Raw genomic sequence first — 19,823 nt, forward strand, 5'->3', positions numbered from 1 at the left:
TATAAGTACCTGAAATAAATAAATAAAATGTGAATATACAATATATGTAAAGTGTTGCGTAAATTGATGGTGCTATATAAATACCTGTCATAATAAAATAAATACATAAATTATCAATTTAGCTGACTCAACAGTTGCAGAGGCTGGGAGCGCATATAACCTATATGTGGCCCCAGCTACATACAGTATACAGTACATCGCTGTATACTGGCAGCAGGATGAGAGCTTCCCCGCTCCCCGAGCAAAATGAAGTCAGGCTGAGCGCTGCTCAGCCTTTTACCAGGAGCTTTGTATTCTGTGAGTAAATACAAAGCTTCCTTTGATTGGCTGAGGCAGAAAGTCGGGCTGATGATGTCACAAACTCTGCCTCAGCCAATCAGAGGAAGCTTTGTATTCATTCAGGTCTTGTCCCACTGCCAGAACACAGCACTATATACTCTATGTAGCTGAGACCACATATCGTTTATACAGCACTCTCAGCTGCTGCAATTGTTAGTGGAGAAAATAATTCCTCTGGGCCAGCTTGGTCTAAACTATTTAACAATAATTGAAACCTGGAGATCCGCTTTAAATGTAATACATACAATATTTTTCATTTTTGAATGATAACCTCTTAAAAGGGGTTGTAAGGGGAATGTTGTTCACAAGCAGACTGTCATACACCCTAATGGATTCATATTTTTTAAACTGATTCTTAAATATGCTGCAGGAAATGCTTTTCTTGATTTGTAGCATGGTAGAAGTTAACTTTTTCACCGATAACTTGATTTTAAACAAGTTGCTCAATTAAATTTAGTTAATTAATTCTTAGCTATAAGTTATTCTTTTATTGCAGACCTTAACAAAGCATGCAATTTTTTAGTTCTCCAAACATCAATCTGAACTCTGGAAGTTAAACTATCTGATAAGAGATGAGTAAAAGTACATTTCAGCTACTTTTTCCTGTAAACTTAAAGTAACGTTTAAGGTGTCAATAGATGTTAATAATAGGCTTGCCCTATAACTATGGACCATAGAATCTGACTTGTACAGAGGCAAATGTGTCCGCAGTCTTACCACATCATTGCCCTCCTACTTATTTCACCAATCTTAGCCTGAATCTAGGATGTACTTTTAATGATAGCTATGCAAGCTCACATGGCCATATTTGACTTGGATGAGCTACTAAAAGTCTTCAACATTACAGATCCAGCCCAGTTAAATGTGACTAATTACTAACAGATATACTATATCCTGGATAATTAACAACCTTCATAGACATTTAATCCTTTCATTTTCAGGACAATAAGGCCGAAGAATTATGGGTTGAAGAAAGACTAAAAGCACATACAGCTCGTGTCCGTGATGTTGAATTGCTCACAGGATTGGACTTTTATCAAGAGAGAAAGCAGCCTATTACAGATGTCTTACAACTCAAGACATTCTTGCCAACATTTGAGACTGTTGTAAACTGAATGCACCATAATATGGATGAATCAATGTATACATTCAAATGTATCACTTCAAAAATACATATACACAATTTGTTATACGGCTTTTTGGGCAGAATAATTACACATTATACAGTTAAAACAGTATGACTAATGTTATACAGAAAGGAAATTGGAACAACCCTTTATACCAATTAATCAGATTCTTCCTTACTTTCTCAAATTTGCAATGGCCAAATCATCAGAAATCTGATTAGATTTAATTTTCTTCTTAGTTTCAATAAGTCAGCTAAAGTCTTACACCCTTCTGAACTTTGGAGACTCTGACACTAACTGTATATGCAAACACTGTATATGAACCACAACACTCTAGATACAAAATAGAAAATAATAATTAAATAGTAGCATTAATTTGTTTCCCATAAGACAGAATTCTAAACTAGTTTTGCTAGTTGTAGGTGAGGTAGGACAAAGTTTACTTTGGTTGGTATCCCACCCAGTACTGGGATTCCAGTGAGATCTTCCTCACACTCAGTGTAGCCTTCACAGCAAGATCTTGACTGTGAGCAATCCCTAATGGATCCCCTTTCACATTTACCATGTGTACCTGTAGAAAATGCTCCGATGAGCTAGTGATATGGAAGTAAAAAATTATATATAGAGCATTTTTGGGTCAAAAATTGGGTTAGGACTTGGAGATTAAACTCTTTTCTGTTCCTAAACTAAAAAAAATGTTCTGGGAGAAAAAATACAAATAGCAAAATAGAAAATGTTTTAACTGAAGTGAAAGTAAAGATTGTGGATATTTATTATATATTTTCAAACAACACCGTAAACCTAGTAAATGAACTGTGATGTTACTTGTACTTTATTTTCAGCTTCTTCTGTATTTTGTTTAGTATAGAAACACTTCCCTTCTTTGAACAAAATTGTGTAAAATATAAGTTAAAGGAAGTGCTCAGTAGAAGCAAAAGACTACTTTTAAATGTAAAAAATGTCAGGGGGTGTGGGCAAAAGTGTACCATGTACCACTTCTGGTGGACCTGCCTAGAGGTCCAGTGGTTTTGGACCAGAATATTAAACTTGCTTTACTCAGTGACTGCACTGAATGTTCCCAAAAATGCCAAGACGGTACTATTTTCCGACCTGTCAAGCAAACTTCCAAAACTTCACAGAATCTTTGCCTTCTATATTTTTTCGGCAGTCAAGATTACTGTAGCACAAGCATGGAAATCTCCTGTGATCAATCTTGTGCTAATCATACAAAATATTTGCTGGATTATGATTAATGCGAAATTGGCTAGTGTCCTCCTGGACAAACAGCTTTGATTTGAAAAAATATGGAACCCCTGGTTTAAATACCTCCAATCTCCCTAGGGGGCGGGGTGACCTGAGGGTAGGTAGACAGGAATGTGGTGACCGGTCTCATTCTTCACTTTTTTCTTTCTTTCTCTCTACTCCACTTCACTCCTCTTTCACCTCTCTTACCTGATTTACATACCAACCTCTCTTTTTAATGTATTGGTACAAATATGAAGGGTTCCCTAGCCTAACACAGGAGTTGTTGGGTACTGGCGACCTTATACGGTTCTACGGTAACTGTTCATATTGTTCTAAGCTTTTTAGCTGGATTGCATACATCGTACAATCATCAAATACTGTGTCGACCCCCATTATGCCTATATATGCACAGATAGGACCTTTCCGTACTATGAGCAAGAAATATCCCACTCCTCAGGGTGCAGCTGACTATGGCTTACCACCATCATGGAGCTTGACTGCAGCGTGACGAAGAAGGAGGAGGAGGGTCCTTCCTTGCTGACTTATGATATGATACTGCTATTTAACATTTACCCGATTGTACTTGTACTATACTGTTTTTGAAAAATGTTTCAATAAAAATTATTGAAAAAGAAAAATGTAAAAAATGTAGCATAATGATAATAAAAGAAACGTGAATACCAAATGCCAAATCTGTCTGTGTCTGACTTAATATTACAACATAATACAAAATCTTATATGAGTTGCCTTACTGAAGTATTTGCTGTGTCCAGGCTTGGATCAGTGTCCACAGCTCTGTAGTGCATCCTCTATGTAGCTTTCTGGAAAGGTTTTGAGAATTTAATTAAAAGGCAACTTATTGTCTTATTGCTTATTGTTTGCTGCCCATTGCTAAGCAATGATGGCATGAATTTGAAAAGTATATGCTTTAAAGCCCAACCACGAGAAACTTGAAAATTATTCCTTGCAGTGGGGCTGCGACTGTAAGGAATAATTGCTTGTTTATTCTAGGGGAGAGTTTTTGCACCTTACCTAATTCTCTGCTTCCCCAAACTCCCTGGTGGACAGTCTGTTTGCATCTTCACATCTGATACAGACTATGAACTGAACAAAAATGACTGTCTACGTTTTGATTTGTCTCAATACAGGTTTCCTTTTTGTAACCGAGTTATTGTGAGAGTTTTCTTACTGAAATAAATGATAAATGCTGGCTAGATTTTAAAGTAAAACACACACTTTAACTTGTAAAGAATTTTCAACCAGAGCTGGACTCTAGGGCAATACTTGTATGTGAACATTATCACTCTGCACTTAAAAAGGATATATACTATGAAAGCTGTTCCTTATAAAATTCTGGTAGGGGGGCAAGATCTAATCATATTGCTTGTAGGCTCCGTGCAGCTGATCTTTTCCCCAGGACATACATAGTTATCCATGCTGTGTTTCTATGTGGAGATCACATCTTTGTAGAGTAGCAAAGTTTCGCTTTTCCATGCTGGACTCACCACATTGATGACTGCTGATTTATACAATTGATGAATGATAAATGGTGGCGTAATATTCAATAGGCAGCTGTAGAGGTGTAGACGGCAGAAACTCACAGAGAGCAACAGCACAGTGGGAGCACTGTATGCAGCAGTATAAGTGGAGGAAGCCAGAAAATAATTGTTGAGAAGAATATAGCACTGTATGTCTTCATGAATAACCTCTGCTCCCGCTAGCCTTCAGTAGGACAATAAGTAGCAAAAATAGTTTTTCTAACTCAACTACAAGATCATAAACTTTATCTCCAGCGATGTTTACAGCTATACGACATGGTGTTGAATCTATCTCTTGCATCAGTTCAGACAGCTTAACTCAATGAATAAACTCACATGTTGAGGAAGCCAGATGAGGAAACCCATTTGAATGTTCCGTTTAATGGAGGATAATCATAGATAGAAAACCGTTAACGTTGTAAGCCTCATGGAAAGATGCATTCAGGAAGACAGGATACAGTGGAATGACTGTAAGGGGGGGTATACACAAGTATGTTAAGAGAAAGAGCTCAGCTTAGACAGAAGAAGACAGCTTAAAGACACAGAGAAATGATAAACAAGTGATGGTCACAGAGAAATAATAATAAATCAAATAGTGTAACACAACAATAGTGACCAACTCTCACTACAGTGCTCAGGAAAACACTCCAAATCTCTTGAGAATAACAGTCATTAAAGACATGGAAATGAAATAAGGACAAGTTATGTTTTACAGTATATCAGTTTCCTCCAAACTGCAACTTTTCTTAATTTTACTATTCAACCCACTGGTACTAAACACTATTCTGTCCACTGACATCAACAGTGGGGCACTATTCCCCCCCACCAGAAACCAAAAATGCTATTTAGTTTACTTTTAATATTCAAAGCAAACTCGCCTATCCGTCCATGTGTTAATGCTTTATTTTGCTTAGAAATCACTTTCAAAAACAGTTAGTTGAGTTAGGTCTGTTGTATATTCGTGGGTGACATTCATCCATTGAATACGTTGGGTTTTTGGAGCTGAGGAGGTAAAGAAAGAATGGAGTAAATTGCTTGCCTGTCCACAGCTAACTTTGGAATGTTGTTTTTCTCTTTGACATTGGGTTATGTTGAGTGAAAAATCTCAGCTCCCTCCACAGTAAGCACTGGTACAGAGTTCATCTCAAGAGTGCCCCCACTGATAAAATACTACCAAAAGGGTCTCTGAGGTAGTTCTGTTATGTGATTGTGGGTAACATTCATCCATTGAATATGTTGGGTTTTTGGAGCTGAGGAATTAAAGGAAGGACAGAGATAGTTGCTTGCCTGTTCAACGCTAACGTTGGAATGTTTTTCCCCCTCTTTGAATTTGGGTTATGTTGAGTGAAAACTCTCAGCTCCCTCTACAATAAGTACTGGTACAAAGTTCATCTCAAGAGTGTACCCACTGATAAAATACTACCACCTTTTTTCACTCTTAGATAGAATGGGCAAGGATTAGAATCTCTGGCAGGTTTTGCTACCATCCAGGGCTCAGTTACAGAGATTTCCCTTCACTTACTTGTCCCGTTATTAACAGTTTTACTAGAAAAGAAGGGAGAGAAAATCTACAATAATGACACAATATAAAATATGTAACAACAAAGGTTTATTCTGTGTTGCTTTTTGAGGTTCACCTTGATCTCACTGGTGCAACTGTTGACATGTAAGGGGAAACTTTAATACAGCAACAGATAAGAGAAAAAAACCAACAGCAGTTGTAATCTGTCTCGACTGTTAGGGATACGGTACTGATTTGCTGCTATTATAGGTTTGAGGTGAATCCTGTGGGTTTTTGATTCATGATCCCTGTAAATATTTGTGCGTATTCACCTGGGAGAATTTTTTAAAACCATAATGCACTGTATAGGCCTTTGAACTATGGCCAGAAGGCTCAGAAAGGCCAATTAAAGGATTTTAGATTAGCCTGACCCCGCACTACAAAAGGGGAGCACTGAGCAACCATCATGACAGCAAATTGGACACTGTTATAGGGAAAGCTGAAAAACTGCATAGAGAGAAATTAGGGTCAGTTAGAAATCAATACTTTCATTTTGATTGCTAACGTTTTGGCCAATTAACTTATTTGCTGTTATTTTTTAATTATTACTTTAGGTATTTCATTTAATAGTCTCATCCATAGCAAATGTGTATATATATTTTATATTTATTTGCTCCAAAGATTACCTGCAAAAAAATTGGGGTTTTACAGTGTATTTCAGGGAGTAGTATTGTGAGGTTTTCATTGATTTTGGGGGGAATTTTGTAGTTTATTTTATCTTTATGGGCCTTTGTTTAGGATAAACTTTACTTTTTCATCTGCTGAAAGTGTGGCTTTGTAAATCAGACTTTATTTCAGGGTGGTCATTTGGGACTTTAAATTCTTTTGTGCTTTTTTATTTTATGTTCATAGGGACTTTTTAAGTTTGGGGAACTTAAATTGCAGCATTCATTTGTTACTGACAATCGATTCTTTAAGATGTTCATTTGAAAGGAAACAACATGAAAAGTGCAAGAATAGTGTGCCCCTACACCACCCCACAATATATCACTCACATTCAGTGCACCCCTTATCCCCATAGATAAAATAAAAGTTGGCCATACACCAGTTAGGCCTATTATCCCTGATAAACTGTAATTCTGCTGGCCAATTCTATGCTGCAGTATTTTAATTCTTGTAATAAAGCTGCAGTCTGTACTCTTTGTTTCAACAGCTGGACAATTTTACCCTGTTTCGACATCTGTAGTGTTTTAATTCTTGCAGTAAAACACAAGCCTGTAGTCTTTTTTTCTAATACATTCGACCAGTTCAAAATATCCATCTGCTGGCCAATTTATTTTTTTCACTCTGTAGTCTCCTAGTTGTTAATGAGAGCACAACACAGAGAAATTGGGCCTTGGCAGACAGTTTTACATCAATTAGAACAAGGACAGCCACAGCGAACTACTGGCCAATTTCATTCTGCCTAAAAAAGATTATTTACCATTTGATGAAATAGCATGTGCCACTGTTAAATCTACCTAAAAACAAATGGGAGTCTGATCTGGATCTACAACTCACGACGCAGCAAAGGGAGAAAATTCTCCATTTCTCCCATAAATCCTCTATTGCCTCTAGGGTTCGGGAAACCAGCTACAAAATACTCACCAGGTGGTATAAGGTCCCCACCATACTCAATCGCATTTTTCCTCAAATATCTTGCTTCTGTTGGCGCTGTGGGGTGAGTGAGGGATCCATGGTCCACATCTTCTGGCAATGCCCCTTAATTCAGCCCTTCTGGCAAGCAGTGCTCTGTGTCATTAAGCAACTCACTGATGTTGACCTAAGCAATGACCCTGCGACCTGCCTGTTGACAGAGAGAGCTATTAAAAAATACAAGCACTCCCTCACCATACAACTCTTGAATGTTGCTAAAGCATGTATTCCTCTCAACTGGAGAGAGGTTAACCCGCCAATGAAAGCTCTATGGTTTACTAAAGTCAATTAACTTAGGGACATGAAAGACCTTACGGCTACACTGCACAATATGGAGGAAGTGTTTATTGAAACTTGGAGACCCTGGCACTATTTCATTTATACAGATGCCTACCTTAGGGAGCTGGCTACAACCCAGTGATTCTGCTCCCATACCTCCTAGCCGCTCACCCGGAAGAGGGATGCCCCCCTTTTCTTTTCTTTCTGTTGTTTTGGGGAGCTCCAGCCTATTTTTCTTCTCATTTACCCTTCCCCCAGCTTTTGGATGCACCTTTCATACTGTTTTTTCTGCTTACTACTTGATATATGTTGATTTCCTACCATATCTAGGATGAGACTACCGTTAGAATTTATCTCTTTCTTCAACCCGTTACTGTGACCAGTGCTCAATGTAAAACTTTTTATTTTACGTTTTCACCTTAAGTTTCAGTATTCTACTGTTCATTGGCATTTAGGTTTTCTCGGCATTGCTTAGGCCAGTGGTTCTCAACCTTTCTAACGCTGCGACCCCTTAATACAGTTCCTCATGTTGTGGTGACCCCCAACCATAAAATTATTTTCGTTGCTACTTCATAACTGTAATTTTGCAGTGGGAGGACTAGTGCCACATCATTGGTGTCAGTGGAAGGAGTAGTGCCCCATTGTTGGTGTCAGTGGGAGGAATAGTGCTCCATCATTGGTGTCAGTGGGGGGAATAGTGCCCCATCATTGGTGTCAGTGGGGGGAATAGTGCCCCATCATTGGTGTCAGTGGGGGGAATAGTGCCCCATCATTGGTGTCAGTGGGGGGAATAGTGCCCCATCATTGGTGTCAGTGGGGAGAATAGTGCCCCATCATTGGTGTCAGTGGGGGGAATAGTGCCCCATCATTGGTGTCAGTGGGGGGAATAGTGCCCCATCATTGGTGTCAGTGGGAGGAATAGTGCCCCATCATTGGTGTCAGTGGGAGGAATAGTGCCCCATCATTGGTGTCAGTGGGAGGAATAGTGCCCCATCATTGGTGTCAGTGGGAGGAATAGTGCCCCATCATTGGTGTCAGTGGGAGGAATAGTGCCCCATCATTGATGTCAGTGTGGTGGAGGGGGGAATAGTGCCCCATCATTGGTGTCAGTGGGAGGAATAGTGCCCCATTATTGATGTCAGTGTGGTGGAGGGGGGAATAGTGCCCCATCGTTGGTGTCAGTGGAGGGAGGAATAGTGCCCCATCGTTGGTGTCAGTGGGGGGAGGAATAGTGCCCCATCATTGGTGTCAGTGGGGGGAGGAATAGTGCCCCATTGTTGGTGTATGTGTGGGAGAAATAGTGCCTCATCGTTGGTATTAGTGACACAAATGATGGGGCACTATTCCTCCCACTGACACCAATGATACTTACCTTGCTGACCCCTGCTCCAGCCTGGGCTCTCTCTCTCCCTCTCCCATCTACATCCTGCATACCTGGCTGCAGCAGCAAAATTTGCACTTACCTGTCAGCTGTCTTCCTTCTCTGGCCGCTCTCCTCTTCACTTGCTCCGGCAGCTTCCTCGAACTTCTTTGATCTACGTGCGCTGCCGCTCGGCTCCTCCTCTCCAAGCTCCACCTCCTCGCCGGTGATTGGCCGCCTGTGTGCCTCTCCTGAGCTACAGTTCCGGTGGCCAATCAGCGGCGAGGAGGCAAAGCTGTTGAGTGATCCCGGAGGTGTGGCCAGGTGACAGGGGCAGCATATCATCCCGCCCACACATCGCCTGAGACAGAGGAGCGGTGTCTCGGTTCCTAAGACCATCGGATATATGTGTTTTCCGATGGTCTTAGGCGACCCCTGTGAAATGGTCGTTCGACCCCCAAAGGGGTCGCGACCCCCAGGTTGAGAACCGCTGGCTTAGGCTAAGATGTCACTTTCCTGACATGGTCTTTTTTTATTGTATGACATTATGTTATGTATTTTTGAACCCACATCTGTAAATTGTTAAAACTTTAAAATAAAGGCAATATAAAAAAAAAAATCTACCTAAAAAAAGCGTGTATTTCAAACTGAAATGAATCAGATGGGTGGTATGTAAGTCAAGCTGTATGTAAGCCAAGCTAATTGTTAAAGAAAATAATTAATTACACAGCCAAACAGCATCATCAGTTTATACTGTCACTGAGATTATCTGTAAAAATCACAGTTCTGTAACACTGTGTACAGCTATAAAGCATCCTCCAAGCATGTTGTTTAAAGGATTTGTATATTTTTATTAATGATCTCGAAGCCAAAAAAAAAAAATCCTTCTCTCCACTGTACAGAATTTTTTTTTCTATGCGCTGGAACATATCCCCCATGGCTATGCCCAGTTTACCATTACTTTTTTTTACAGCAGTTTGCTTATTAACCCTAGAAATGGACAGACATTAACAGCAAAACTCATCCCCCGTGGGCTTGAGTGTGATTTGTCTCTAAGTTCAAGTTTACTGTTTCTAAGTTCAGGTTTCCACTCTATCCACAATTAATTCTCCCACACACTTGATACACACAATTTTAAAGTGTGTTTATAACCAAAACCTTTTTTTTTTGCTTTTATATAGAGTAGTAAAAGCTTAAAGCCCTTGCCAGGTAGTTTTTTTCTGTCATTGTGCACCATTCAAGTAATTACTCTTCATTTCTGTTTGGAGAAAATCCCCTTCATACAATAGGAATTTAGAAGAAATCACCACTTAGTTCCCCTGAATCAGGTGTCCCCAGTGGACAATTTCTCTTTGTCTCTTGTTCTTAGAACAACTCTAAAATTTTGGATTTTCAATCATTTCTTTCTTGGTGACAATGGCTACTAACCCTTCCCCACTCTATTCAAAATGAAAAAAAGTTGTGCCTAGGGTTAAATTCAATAGCATCCTGATTACATATGTTTTTATTTTCTATCAGACTCAGATTTACAGTACCTTGAAAAAGTATTCATACCTCTTGCCATTTTCCATATTTTGTCATGTTACAACCAAAAACATAAATGTATTTTACTGGGATTTTATGCGATAGACCAACACAAAGTGGTATATAATTGTGAAGTGGAAGGAAAATGATAAATAGTTTTCAAATTTTGTTACAAATACATATCTGAAAAGTGTGGCGTGCATTTGTATTTTGCCCCCTTTATTCTGATACCCCTAACTAAAATCTAGTGGAACCAACTGCCTTCAGAAGTCACCTAATTAGTAAATAGAGTCCACCTGTGTATAATTTAATCTCAGTATAAATACAGCTGTTCTGTGAAGCCCTTAGAGGTTTGTTAGAGAACATTAGTGAACAAACAGCATCATGAAGGCCAAGGAATACACCAGACAGGTCAGGGATAAAGTTGTGGAGAAGTTTAAAGCAGGGTTTGGTTATAAAAAAATATCCCAAGCTTTGAACATCTCAAAGCACTTGTTCAATCTATAATCCAAAAATGGAAAGAATATGGAACAACTGCAAGCCTACCAAGATATGGCCATCCACCTAAATTGACAGGCCGGGCAAAGAGATCATTAATCATAGAAGCAGCCAAGAGGCCCATGGTAACTCTGGAGAAGCTGCAGAGACCCACAGCTCAGGTGGGAGAATATGTCCACGGGACAACTATTATTCGTGCACTCCACAATCTGGTCTTTATGGAAAAAGAAGAAAGCCATTGTTGAAAGAAAGCCATAAGAAGTCTCATTTGCAGTTTGTGAGAAGCCATGTGGGGGACACAGCAAACATGTGGAAGAAGGTGCTCTGCTGAGCTGAGACCAGAATTGAACTTTTGGCCTTAAAGCAAAATGCTTTATGTGGCAGAAAACTAACACTGCACATTGTCCTGAACACACAACCCCCACCATGAAAGATGGTGGTGGCAGCATCATGTTATGGGGTTGCTTTTCTTCAGCAGCGACAGGGAAGCTGGTCAGAGTAGATGGGAAGATGGATGGAGCCAAATGCAGGGCAATCTTAGAAGAAAACATGTTTGAGTCTGCAAAAGACTTGAGACTGGGGCGGAGTTTCACCTTCCAGCAAGACAACGACCCTAAACATACAACCAGAGCTACAATGGAATGGTCAAAGCATATTCATGTGTTAGAAAGGCCCAATTGAGGTCCAGACCTAAATCCAATTGAGAATCTGTGGCAAGACTTGAAAATTGCTGTTCACAGACGCCCTCCATATAATCTGACAAAGCTTGAGCTGTTTTGCAAAGAAGAATGGACAAAAAGAGCGAACGAGACATACCCAAATAGCTTGCAGCTGTAATTGCAGCGAAAGGTGGTTCTACCATGTATTGACTCAGGGGTGCTGAATATAAATGCATGCCACACTTTTCAGATATTAATTTGTAAAAAAAATTTGAAAACCATTTATCATTTTCCTGCCACTTCACAATAATGTGTCACTTTGTGTTGGTCTATCACATAAAATTCCAGTAAAATACATATACATTTTTGGTTGTAACATGACAAAATGTGGAAAATTTCAAGAGTTATGAATACTTTTTCAAGGCACTGTATCTGTATTTATATGTCCTCTGTCTGGCAACTCATTAATCAGATTATTATATCATATCATGAATACATAAATACACACTAAATTAAAAGTGTAACCAACCAACATGAAAATTAAAAAACATTTCTTTATTTGTGTATTGTTGAACTGTTAGATATGCCCAAGAGGAAACGTTCTTACCTAAAAAGTCCTTGAATGTAGAACTTGCACCCTCCAAAGCATGTTATTATTTTATCTCCACAGAGTTTCAAGCTAGAAGACATTTCTTATTTTTAGCCCTTGAGTGATGGGAAAGTCATAAATGTTATTATGTGCTAACCATGAGCAAAATTGGTTTTCTTTGCCAGGGATAGAATGTTGGCATTTTCCTGTTTTTTTGTAGATCTTGCTTTCAGCATCATTAGACGTATTTAAATAGTTCTGCAACAAAGGAAATCATATCCAAATCAAGGTAAATAAAAATATAAGGAGATATATTTTTGCTTGCAGTTGCTAAATGTACTTTATGCATGGGTTGATTGAAATGTAGTAATGTGATTTAAATTTAAACAGAATTCTATTCAGTTATAAGTCATATTGCAGCAAATACTATAATGGGTCAGCAATTGATATGACTTGACCCCCAGGGACTTTTAGAGCACAGGAAAGTATTTGTTGTGCACTTGTGCCTCCCTAGAAGTCTGGATGGCCAGTTGGTGGTGGTATAAATGGCCACTATTTTGGTTAATTTTGGCAAAATCTTAGTTTATATTTAAAAATGGTATAGCGTTTATATTGTTAGTTTAGGTGTCCCGGCTAATTTTAATATTTAACCTGCTACTTAAAAAGAAATGCTAATCTAACTGAAATAAGAAGACACAGAATACCCACCTTTTTTACACCCCCATAATGCAGCTCCTTTCAACAGAAATCTTCCAAAGTCTGCTGGAAAATTGACACTTCTCAAAGTTTCGATCAACTTGATTCCCCAGTAGTTTTCACTGGTTCCTCCTGCCAACCTCCATATCACTATAAGATAAAGTAAGGACAGGGAGGTCAGCAGAAAGAACTAGTGAATGCTGGAAGTTTGCTTACAAGCGGAATTCAGAGGAGGATTTCTTTTAAATACAGTACTGTTTGTTCAATCAATACAATTTTTTTAAAATCTCAGTGTGTTTGAACGGTCCATCTAAAAAGTATTTCAATAAAGTATAGGATATCACTTCTGAATTAGTAAAATCTCAAGTGTTTTATGATAGCTCCCAGAACATGTTCACTTTTGGAAGCATATCGAAGATTTAAATGAACTTTCTTAGTCTGTATACAGTATTTACCCTTAACTGCATTATCAAATAAAAGCCTACAATATTTAATATTTGCAAGATCTACTATAAAATTCCAGGTTAACTGATGGCACATTCTTAGGTGCAACACACAAATTATTGATAAGTATATTTGCTGGTCAAACCCCACCCAGGCAGTCTGACATGGAATTTACGTATATTTAATCTGATGATTGTGTATCCTTATACTATTAGAAATCACCCTTGGGGTCTGTGTAGCAATTAGAACCAGATGTTTTCTTATTGTCATTTGAAATCTCCTCCTCTTTCTAAACAAATTCTAACTGACATGGTTGATATACCATATGGAAAAGATCACACACTAAAATGTAGCCTTCAGGCTTTTCCTACAATTGTGCAATGGATAATTGGCTTGTCCTTGTGCATTTTTCTTCTGCTGGTTTGGTCTTGGCTGATAGCATGAGGAAAAATGTTTTACACAATCTCTACGTCATCCAGATTCCTAACATATGCTAATATCTTATTTATTTTGTTTTATACAAGAAAACCTCGGGATAGACAAAAAAAAATCACGCATTAGTACACCCACTACACAAAACACTAAAAACAGTTTAAAAATGTTGAAAATCTTTATGATTTTGTAGAAAAGACTAATTGAATCTTCATGACCTTACCTTTGTAATTCAAAAGATAACAGCATCTGCTCTGCCAAGGAGGCGGTGTAACAGCAGGGATTACATCATATCCTCTCCTCTCTCTCTGCAGTAAAAAGAAACTACAGTTCCCATGAACCACTGAGAATAGTAGTGAATGTGGGAGGTCTGTACATGTTGAATGTTTCTGAGAGTCTCGGTCCTCCCACCACTGCAAGAGTTACATCGCAGCTTCCTGAACTACAGAAGGGATGTGCAAAGACCAGTGGCTGGGTGAACAGAAGGCATAACAGCCACTGGTCTTAGACACCGGAAATCAAAGATAATTAATGGTTTGATTTGAAAATGAATAGGCTATTTCAGAGCAACTACCAGAAGATGGATGACATATTCAGTGAAAGTAGAAAATCAGCAAAAAAGAAATGTAAAGAAGTTTTTGCCCAGAGTTCTGCTTTAAGGATACCTTTACTATAGGGAATATAGAGGCTGCCATTGCTGGCCTTCTGAAAATACTAGATATCTGCCTTTAGCTTTAGTAACTTCTGGGGTTGTTACTAAACAATGAAAAAAGGTCTGAAGGTTTTTATTTCTCCAGGTCACGTTATAGTTGCAGTGGTTTTCCCACTTTCTCACCGTGCTCAAATGCAGATGCAGGCCCCTTTAACACTCTTTCTCACAACTCCCTGGATTTTGGACATGTCCAGGGAATATGCATTTCTCTGCTTCCCTCTCTCAGCAGCTCAGAGATATCACAGCTAATGAGGCAGAAGTAGCTGAGCAAGTGATCTGAAGCCAGGTGATAGGCCCTCCACTTTCAGAACTGGGGTATAGGCAGCTGGGCCACAGCCCAATAGCACACAGCTACTCCATAAAACCCATCTACTGTGGAGAGCAAGTAGCTGTTTGTGTTCTGATCTGCTTTACTGGAGTAATGATTCTCATCTAGACTTTCTGTTGGTATTGAGTCTTATAGAAACTCTGCTATGCAGCCATGTTACCCTGGTTAAGTCACGGACATTGCTATAAAGAGTCCATGTTTGTGCAGCTTTAATAATATGTTTTGTATTATTCTGCAGTGTATGCATCCTCTTTGCCATCCTGAAACAGTTTGGCATTCTTTCTTCTGACTCTGCTCATGTTTAGTAAACTGCAAATTATGGTTACTCCCTGTCAGATTATTCTGCCAATTATCTGTTAAATAGCTAGTAGAAGTTAGTCACATTCAGCTGAACTTGTTTCATAATGTTGAAGTTGTTTTTCAGCCTTGCCAAGCCACTTTTTCAGTTGCAACGAGTGTCAGGAAGAAAACCTAGCATTTACAGTATATCCAAACAGGCAGCACTGATATCTTAATACAATCACCATGGAATATGTAGTTTTTGATTGTCCAAGAACAGGACTGGATTTGTTCTTGGACAATCAACATCTACACATTATATGGTGATTGGATTCATGAGTTACCTATGTTGATATAATGTGTGTCTTCCTGACACTCATTAGAACTGAAGAAATGGCTTGGAGAAGCTATAAATGTCTTCAACATTTAACATTACAGATCAAGTCCAGTTGAATGTGACTACCTACTATTAGCTAATGGAAAAATGCCCAATTTCAGCCATCATTTTTTTCTTATGAAGCATTTGCTTTAACACCTACAGTATATTTCAACTATAGGAATGATACCTTTTGCTTACTCAAGTACACTTAGGTTTATTTGTCCTGGTAAATTTAAAGTTACTTGTTTGGTGTGTTTTACTGCATATTGCATTCCACAATTGATTCCTGTAATACCTTATTAAAAGAGACGTATGGGATATGAAAAAAACAAACACACATACTAACCTAGGTGGATGTGCAAACTGTTGGCGCTATATAAATCCTGTATAATAATAATATAATAATAATAATGCAGCACCGAGAACTGAGCAATCAAAGACTGCTGATCACTCAGTTCTTGGTCTTCAGTGAGCAGAGAATCACTGACTGTCAGCTTTCAGCTCTGCCCCTCCAGCACACACTGGAGCGCCAGGCTGTGCAGGGGGTAGGAGTGGCAGGCTCAGGTTATCAGCAGCGTGCTAAGAAGCTGAGCCAGCTGCCGGTCCAGGCATCTCAGTGGATCCTGACATTAAAGTTGAGATCTCTCCAGAGTCTGGACCAGCTGAGCCCGATGTGAGCTTAATATGAGTCACAGGAATGCAGAACAAAGTGCACTGCTATGATCTCCAGGAGAAGAACGGCCAAAAGAGCTTTGGCCCTACTTCTCCTTTAATTAGTCTCTGCAATTAGGAATGACTATTTTGTGTTTTGGAAAACTATATACAAAAACTGCAGCAGTACAAAAGGAAAATACAGTATATGTCTGTAAAGAACATATAACCATCCTATGTGGCTCACAGCTGTGAAGACCATGATCAGTGTCAGTGTGTTTGCGTGGTCGAGGACTGAGGCCTTAGCCTAACTTCTTTCACAGAAACATATGTTTATAGAATATGCCGTGCTAAATGCAAATAAATCAATCCTATCTAGTTCATCAAATCATATACTACATACCCATGCACTTATTGTATATCACCAATTGAAATGATACATAATAAAGGATACCACATAAATTAAATAAATCAACAATTTGCAACACATTAGTAAAAAAATTTAAAAATACGATAACAAATCACCAAATGTGAACACAGAGAATCAAGAACTTGAAGGCAATATATTGCAAACAAATGACAGTGTCCATAGATTGCATCTTCTAATATCCATGTGCAATATGTAAAGTCATAAATTTTCCTGAGGTGTCAAAACGATTGTGACCACCACTGTGCCCACTGTTCACATTTACGGAGGTCGACACAATTGTGGATTTGGAGGTCACAATCATTTTGGCACCAGCATCACATGCCTGATGAAGCCTGATGTAGCTTTTGGTGTGACACGGCATAACTCCTATAGTGTTCTTTCTGAGCTAGAAGCAGACACAAAGGTTGCAAACAAAGCTGCTTGTGAGGAAGGAGTACCCTGAAAATAAAATTGCTTTGCCAAAAGCAACTTTTATCAGCGGTTGCAATCCAGACAAGTGTTGTTGATAAGGCTCCTAAAAGGAGAAGTCATCTTCTTGTTGATGATTCAATTGTAAGAGGTGTTTCTTCAGGAAATCATGTGGAAATGTAAAAAGAAGTTAGATGTTTGCTTGGTGCTACTGTTACAATAGATAAAAAGCGCATTTTAAAAATTGTCAAAAAAGTTAGTGAAGAGTGCAGTGTTGATGTAGTCGTGCATCATGGCACAAATGATTTGTTCCAGAATGATCTGCATTCTGTACAGAAGGATTTCCAGAATTTTGGCCAGGATCTTCAACAGTTAGACTGTACTGTTACATTTTCAGAGGTCTTACCTGTGTATAATGGACAACAAGAGAAAGTACTTCAAATAGCAGAGTTCAATGTTTGGGTAAAGGATTGGTGCAAAGCTGAAGGTTTTGGTTATGTGTCATGATGCTATCAGGTGGTCTGACATTGAGCTGTACAAAAGAGATGGTCTGCATCCCTCTTACAAGGGCACTGAGCTCCTTAGTATGGAATTTAGGAGTTTTTTGGACATGTATTTAAACTGAGAAATGAGGGCAGAGATGTAATTGTTGAGGAGCATTTCTGTCCCCATCTTGTTGAAACAATTGTGAGGGTTTGTGTTGCTAAAGACTGGGCTGATGGGGTGGTCACTTCAGTTAAAGTTTCTGGTGGTAAAAATAAAGCAGTAGATAGCAGTGTTTGTCATGCCATGTAGTTTAGGCAACAAGCTTTGTGAGCTGACAGCTCTTATGTCTAGGGACAACTTGGACCTTATTGCCATTACAGAGATGTGGTTCAGGGATTCAAATGACTGGGAAATAACTATACCAGGGTATACACTATACAGAAAAGACAGAGTAGGGGATAAAGGAGGTGGAGGTGCCATATATGTCAAAAAGAGCATAACGCTAGCATTCATTCAAAAAACAAATTAAATACTCAAAACCCTCTGGGTCTGCCTTCCAACCAGAGAGGGATCTTCCCTTACAATTGGTGTAATATACAGACCCCCAGGACAGACTGAAGATTATGATAACTTGTTGATTGACGAGATACGTCAAATAGCAATGAAGGGAGAGGTTTTGATTATGGGTGTCTTCAACATGCTTGACATTATCTGGAATTCTCAAACTGCTATTACAAGCAGGAGCAGGGATGTAATGAAAGCACTGAATGTTTCTCTAAAACAGTAAGTAAAGAGTCCAACCCAAGGTGATCATGGGGTTGACAAGGGGTAGGCAACCTCTGAGAGGTGAAGATCTACCTGAACAACATTAAGGAGACCCAAGATCACCGGGGTTTGGCACCCTTGTTTTTTTTTAGGAATGGGACCCTCTGGAGCATGGGGATGGCAGCGCCATGCCCCTTCGTAATGGCAAATGTCCCCCCTAGTAACAAATGATATGCCTTATCTACCCTAATTTAGAAACAGAAGCCCACGCCTTCCTGGTAATGACAGATTCCGCCGGCCAGCCCCCCACTGCTGATCCTAGGAAATTTTGGAGATTTTTCTGTCAATTTCAGCAGGTGGTTTGCGGAGGGGTGGGAGACAGTGTGTATCTGTTCCCAGCTATCAGATTTGTGAGGTGAGCAGGGTGGAGGGTACAAAGGGTCCCCAATAGGTGACACAGACCCAAGAAGCGTCTTTCCTCACCAGTGACCGCAGTCTCGGTTACCAGGCAGTGCTCTCCTCCTACTTCGCTCAGCCCTGTGACAGTTTTTGTATCCATCAAGCAACCACCAACACTTCCTCCCCTGTCCTGAGCTGCTTTCACCCCATCCTCCTCTCTGCCCTCTCTTTCCCTCAGCTGTGGGATAGAAGATAAAGGGACATTGAGGGATCCGAGCTACATTGGGAGAAGTAGCTCAGTACGAGAGCAAGTCACCTCCCCCACTCCACCCACCTGGCTCTCTCCTCTCCTGCTCCCCCTGCCCGACTCTGTCCTCCCCCACTCCATCCGACTAACTCTCTCCTCCCCTGCTCTACGCGCCCAGCTCTCTCCTCCCCTACTCTGCCCACCCGGATCTCTCCTACCCTGCTGCACCCACCCGACTCTTATCTCCCCCACTTCACCCGCCTGGCTCTCTCCTTCCCCGCTCCACCTGCCCGACTCTCCCCTCCAATACAGAGACACGATTTACCCGTCACCTGGCCGCGGTCGAACAGCAGATTGCGATCGATGGGTTGCTGACCCCTGTCCTTGACACAGTACTGACAAATGGGGATCGTCTGTCTAATGTTGAGGTGGGAGAAAATTTGGGTTCTAGTGATCACCAATGTCTTTGGTTTGATATTAAAATAAGAATTGAAAAATCATATACAAAAACAAAACTTTTAGATTTCAAAAGGACAAATTTTGCTGAAATTGGTGAATTTCTAAAAATTTAATTGAAAGGTTGGAGTAAATAGACAGAAGTAAGTAATCAGTGGGCACAAGTCTACCATTCTGGAGGCAACTAGATTATATTGCAGGCAATTTAGTAAGAATAAACGGAAGAAAAAAACAATATGGTTCACTAAAGAGATAGGTAGGATAGTAAACAAAAAAGAGCAGCATATAGAAGATTCAAGGAAACAGGAGGTGTAGCTGACAGAGAAGAATATAAAAATAGACAAAAGGAGGCCAAAC

General features: G+C 39.6%; 1 protein-coding gene across 1 annotated transcript in view; it reads left to right on the plus strand.

Annotated features, from left to right (window-relative positions):
- ENPP3 (ectonucleotide pyrophosphatase/phosphodiesterase 3) overlaps window positions 1-3,403 on the plus strand; it is a 169,687-nt gene extending 166,284 nt beyond the window's left edge. Inside the window, exon 25 of the mRNA XM_089676174.1 lies at window positions 1,281-3,403. Within this exon, the coding sequence (XP_089532300.1) occupies window positions 1,281-1,454 (174 nt within the window). The 3' untranslated portion in view covers window positions 1,455-3,403. The remainder of the gene's footprint in view (window positions 1-1,280) is intronic.
- The last annotated feature ends 16,420 nt before the right edge of the window (window positions 3,404-19,823 follow it).

Source organism: Staurois parvus, unplaced genomic scaffold (assembly GCF_062004578.1).
Source record: "Staurois parvus isolate SC_StPar_1 unplaced genomic scaffold, SC_StPar_1.0 ptg000165l, whole genome shotgun sequence".
Lineage (NCBI taxonomy): Eukaryota > Metazoa > Chordata > Amphibia > Anura > Ranidae > Staurois > Staurois parvus.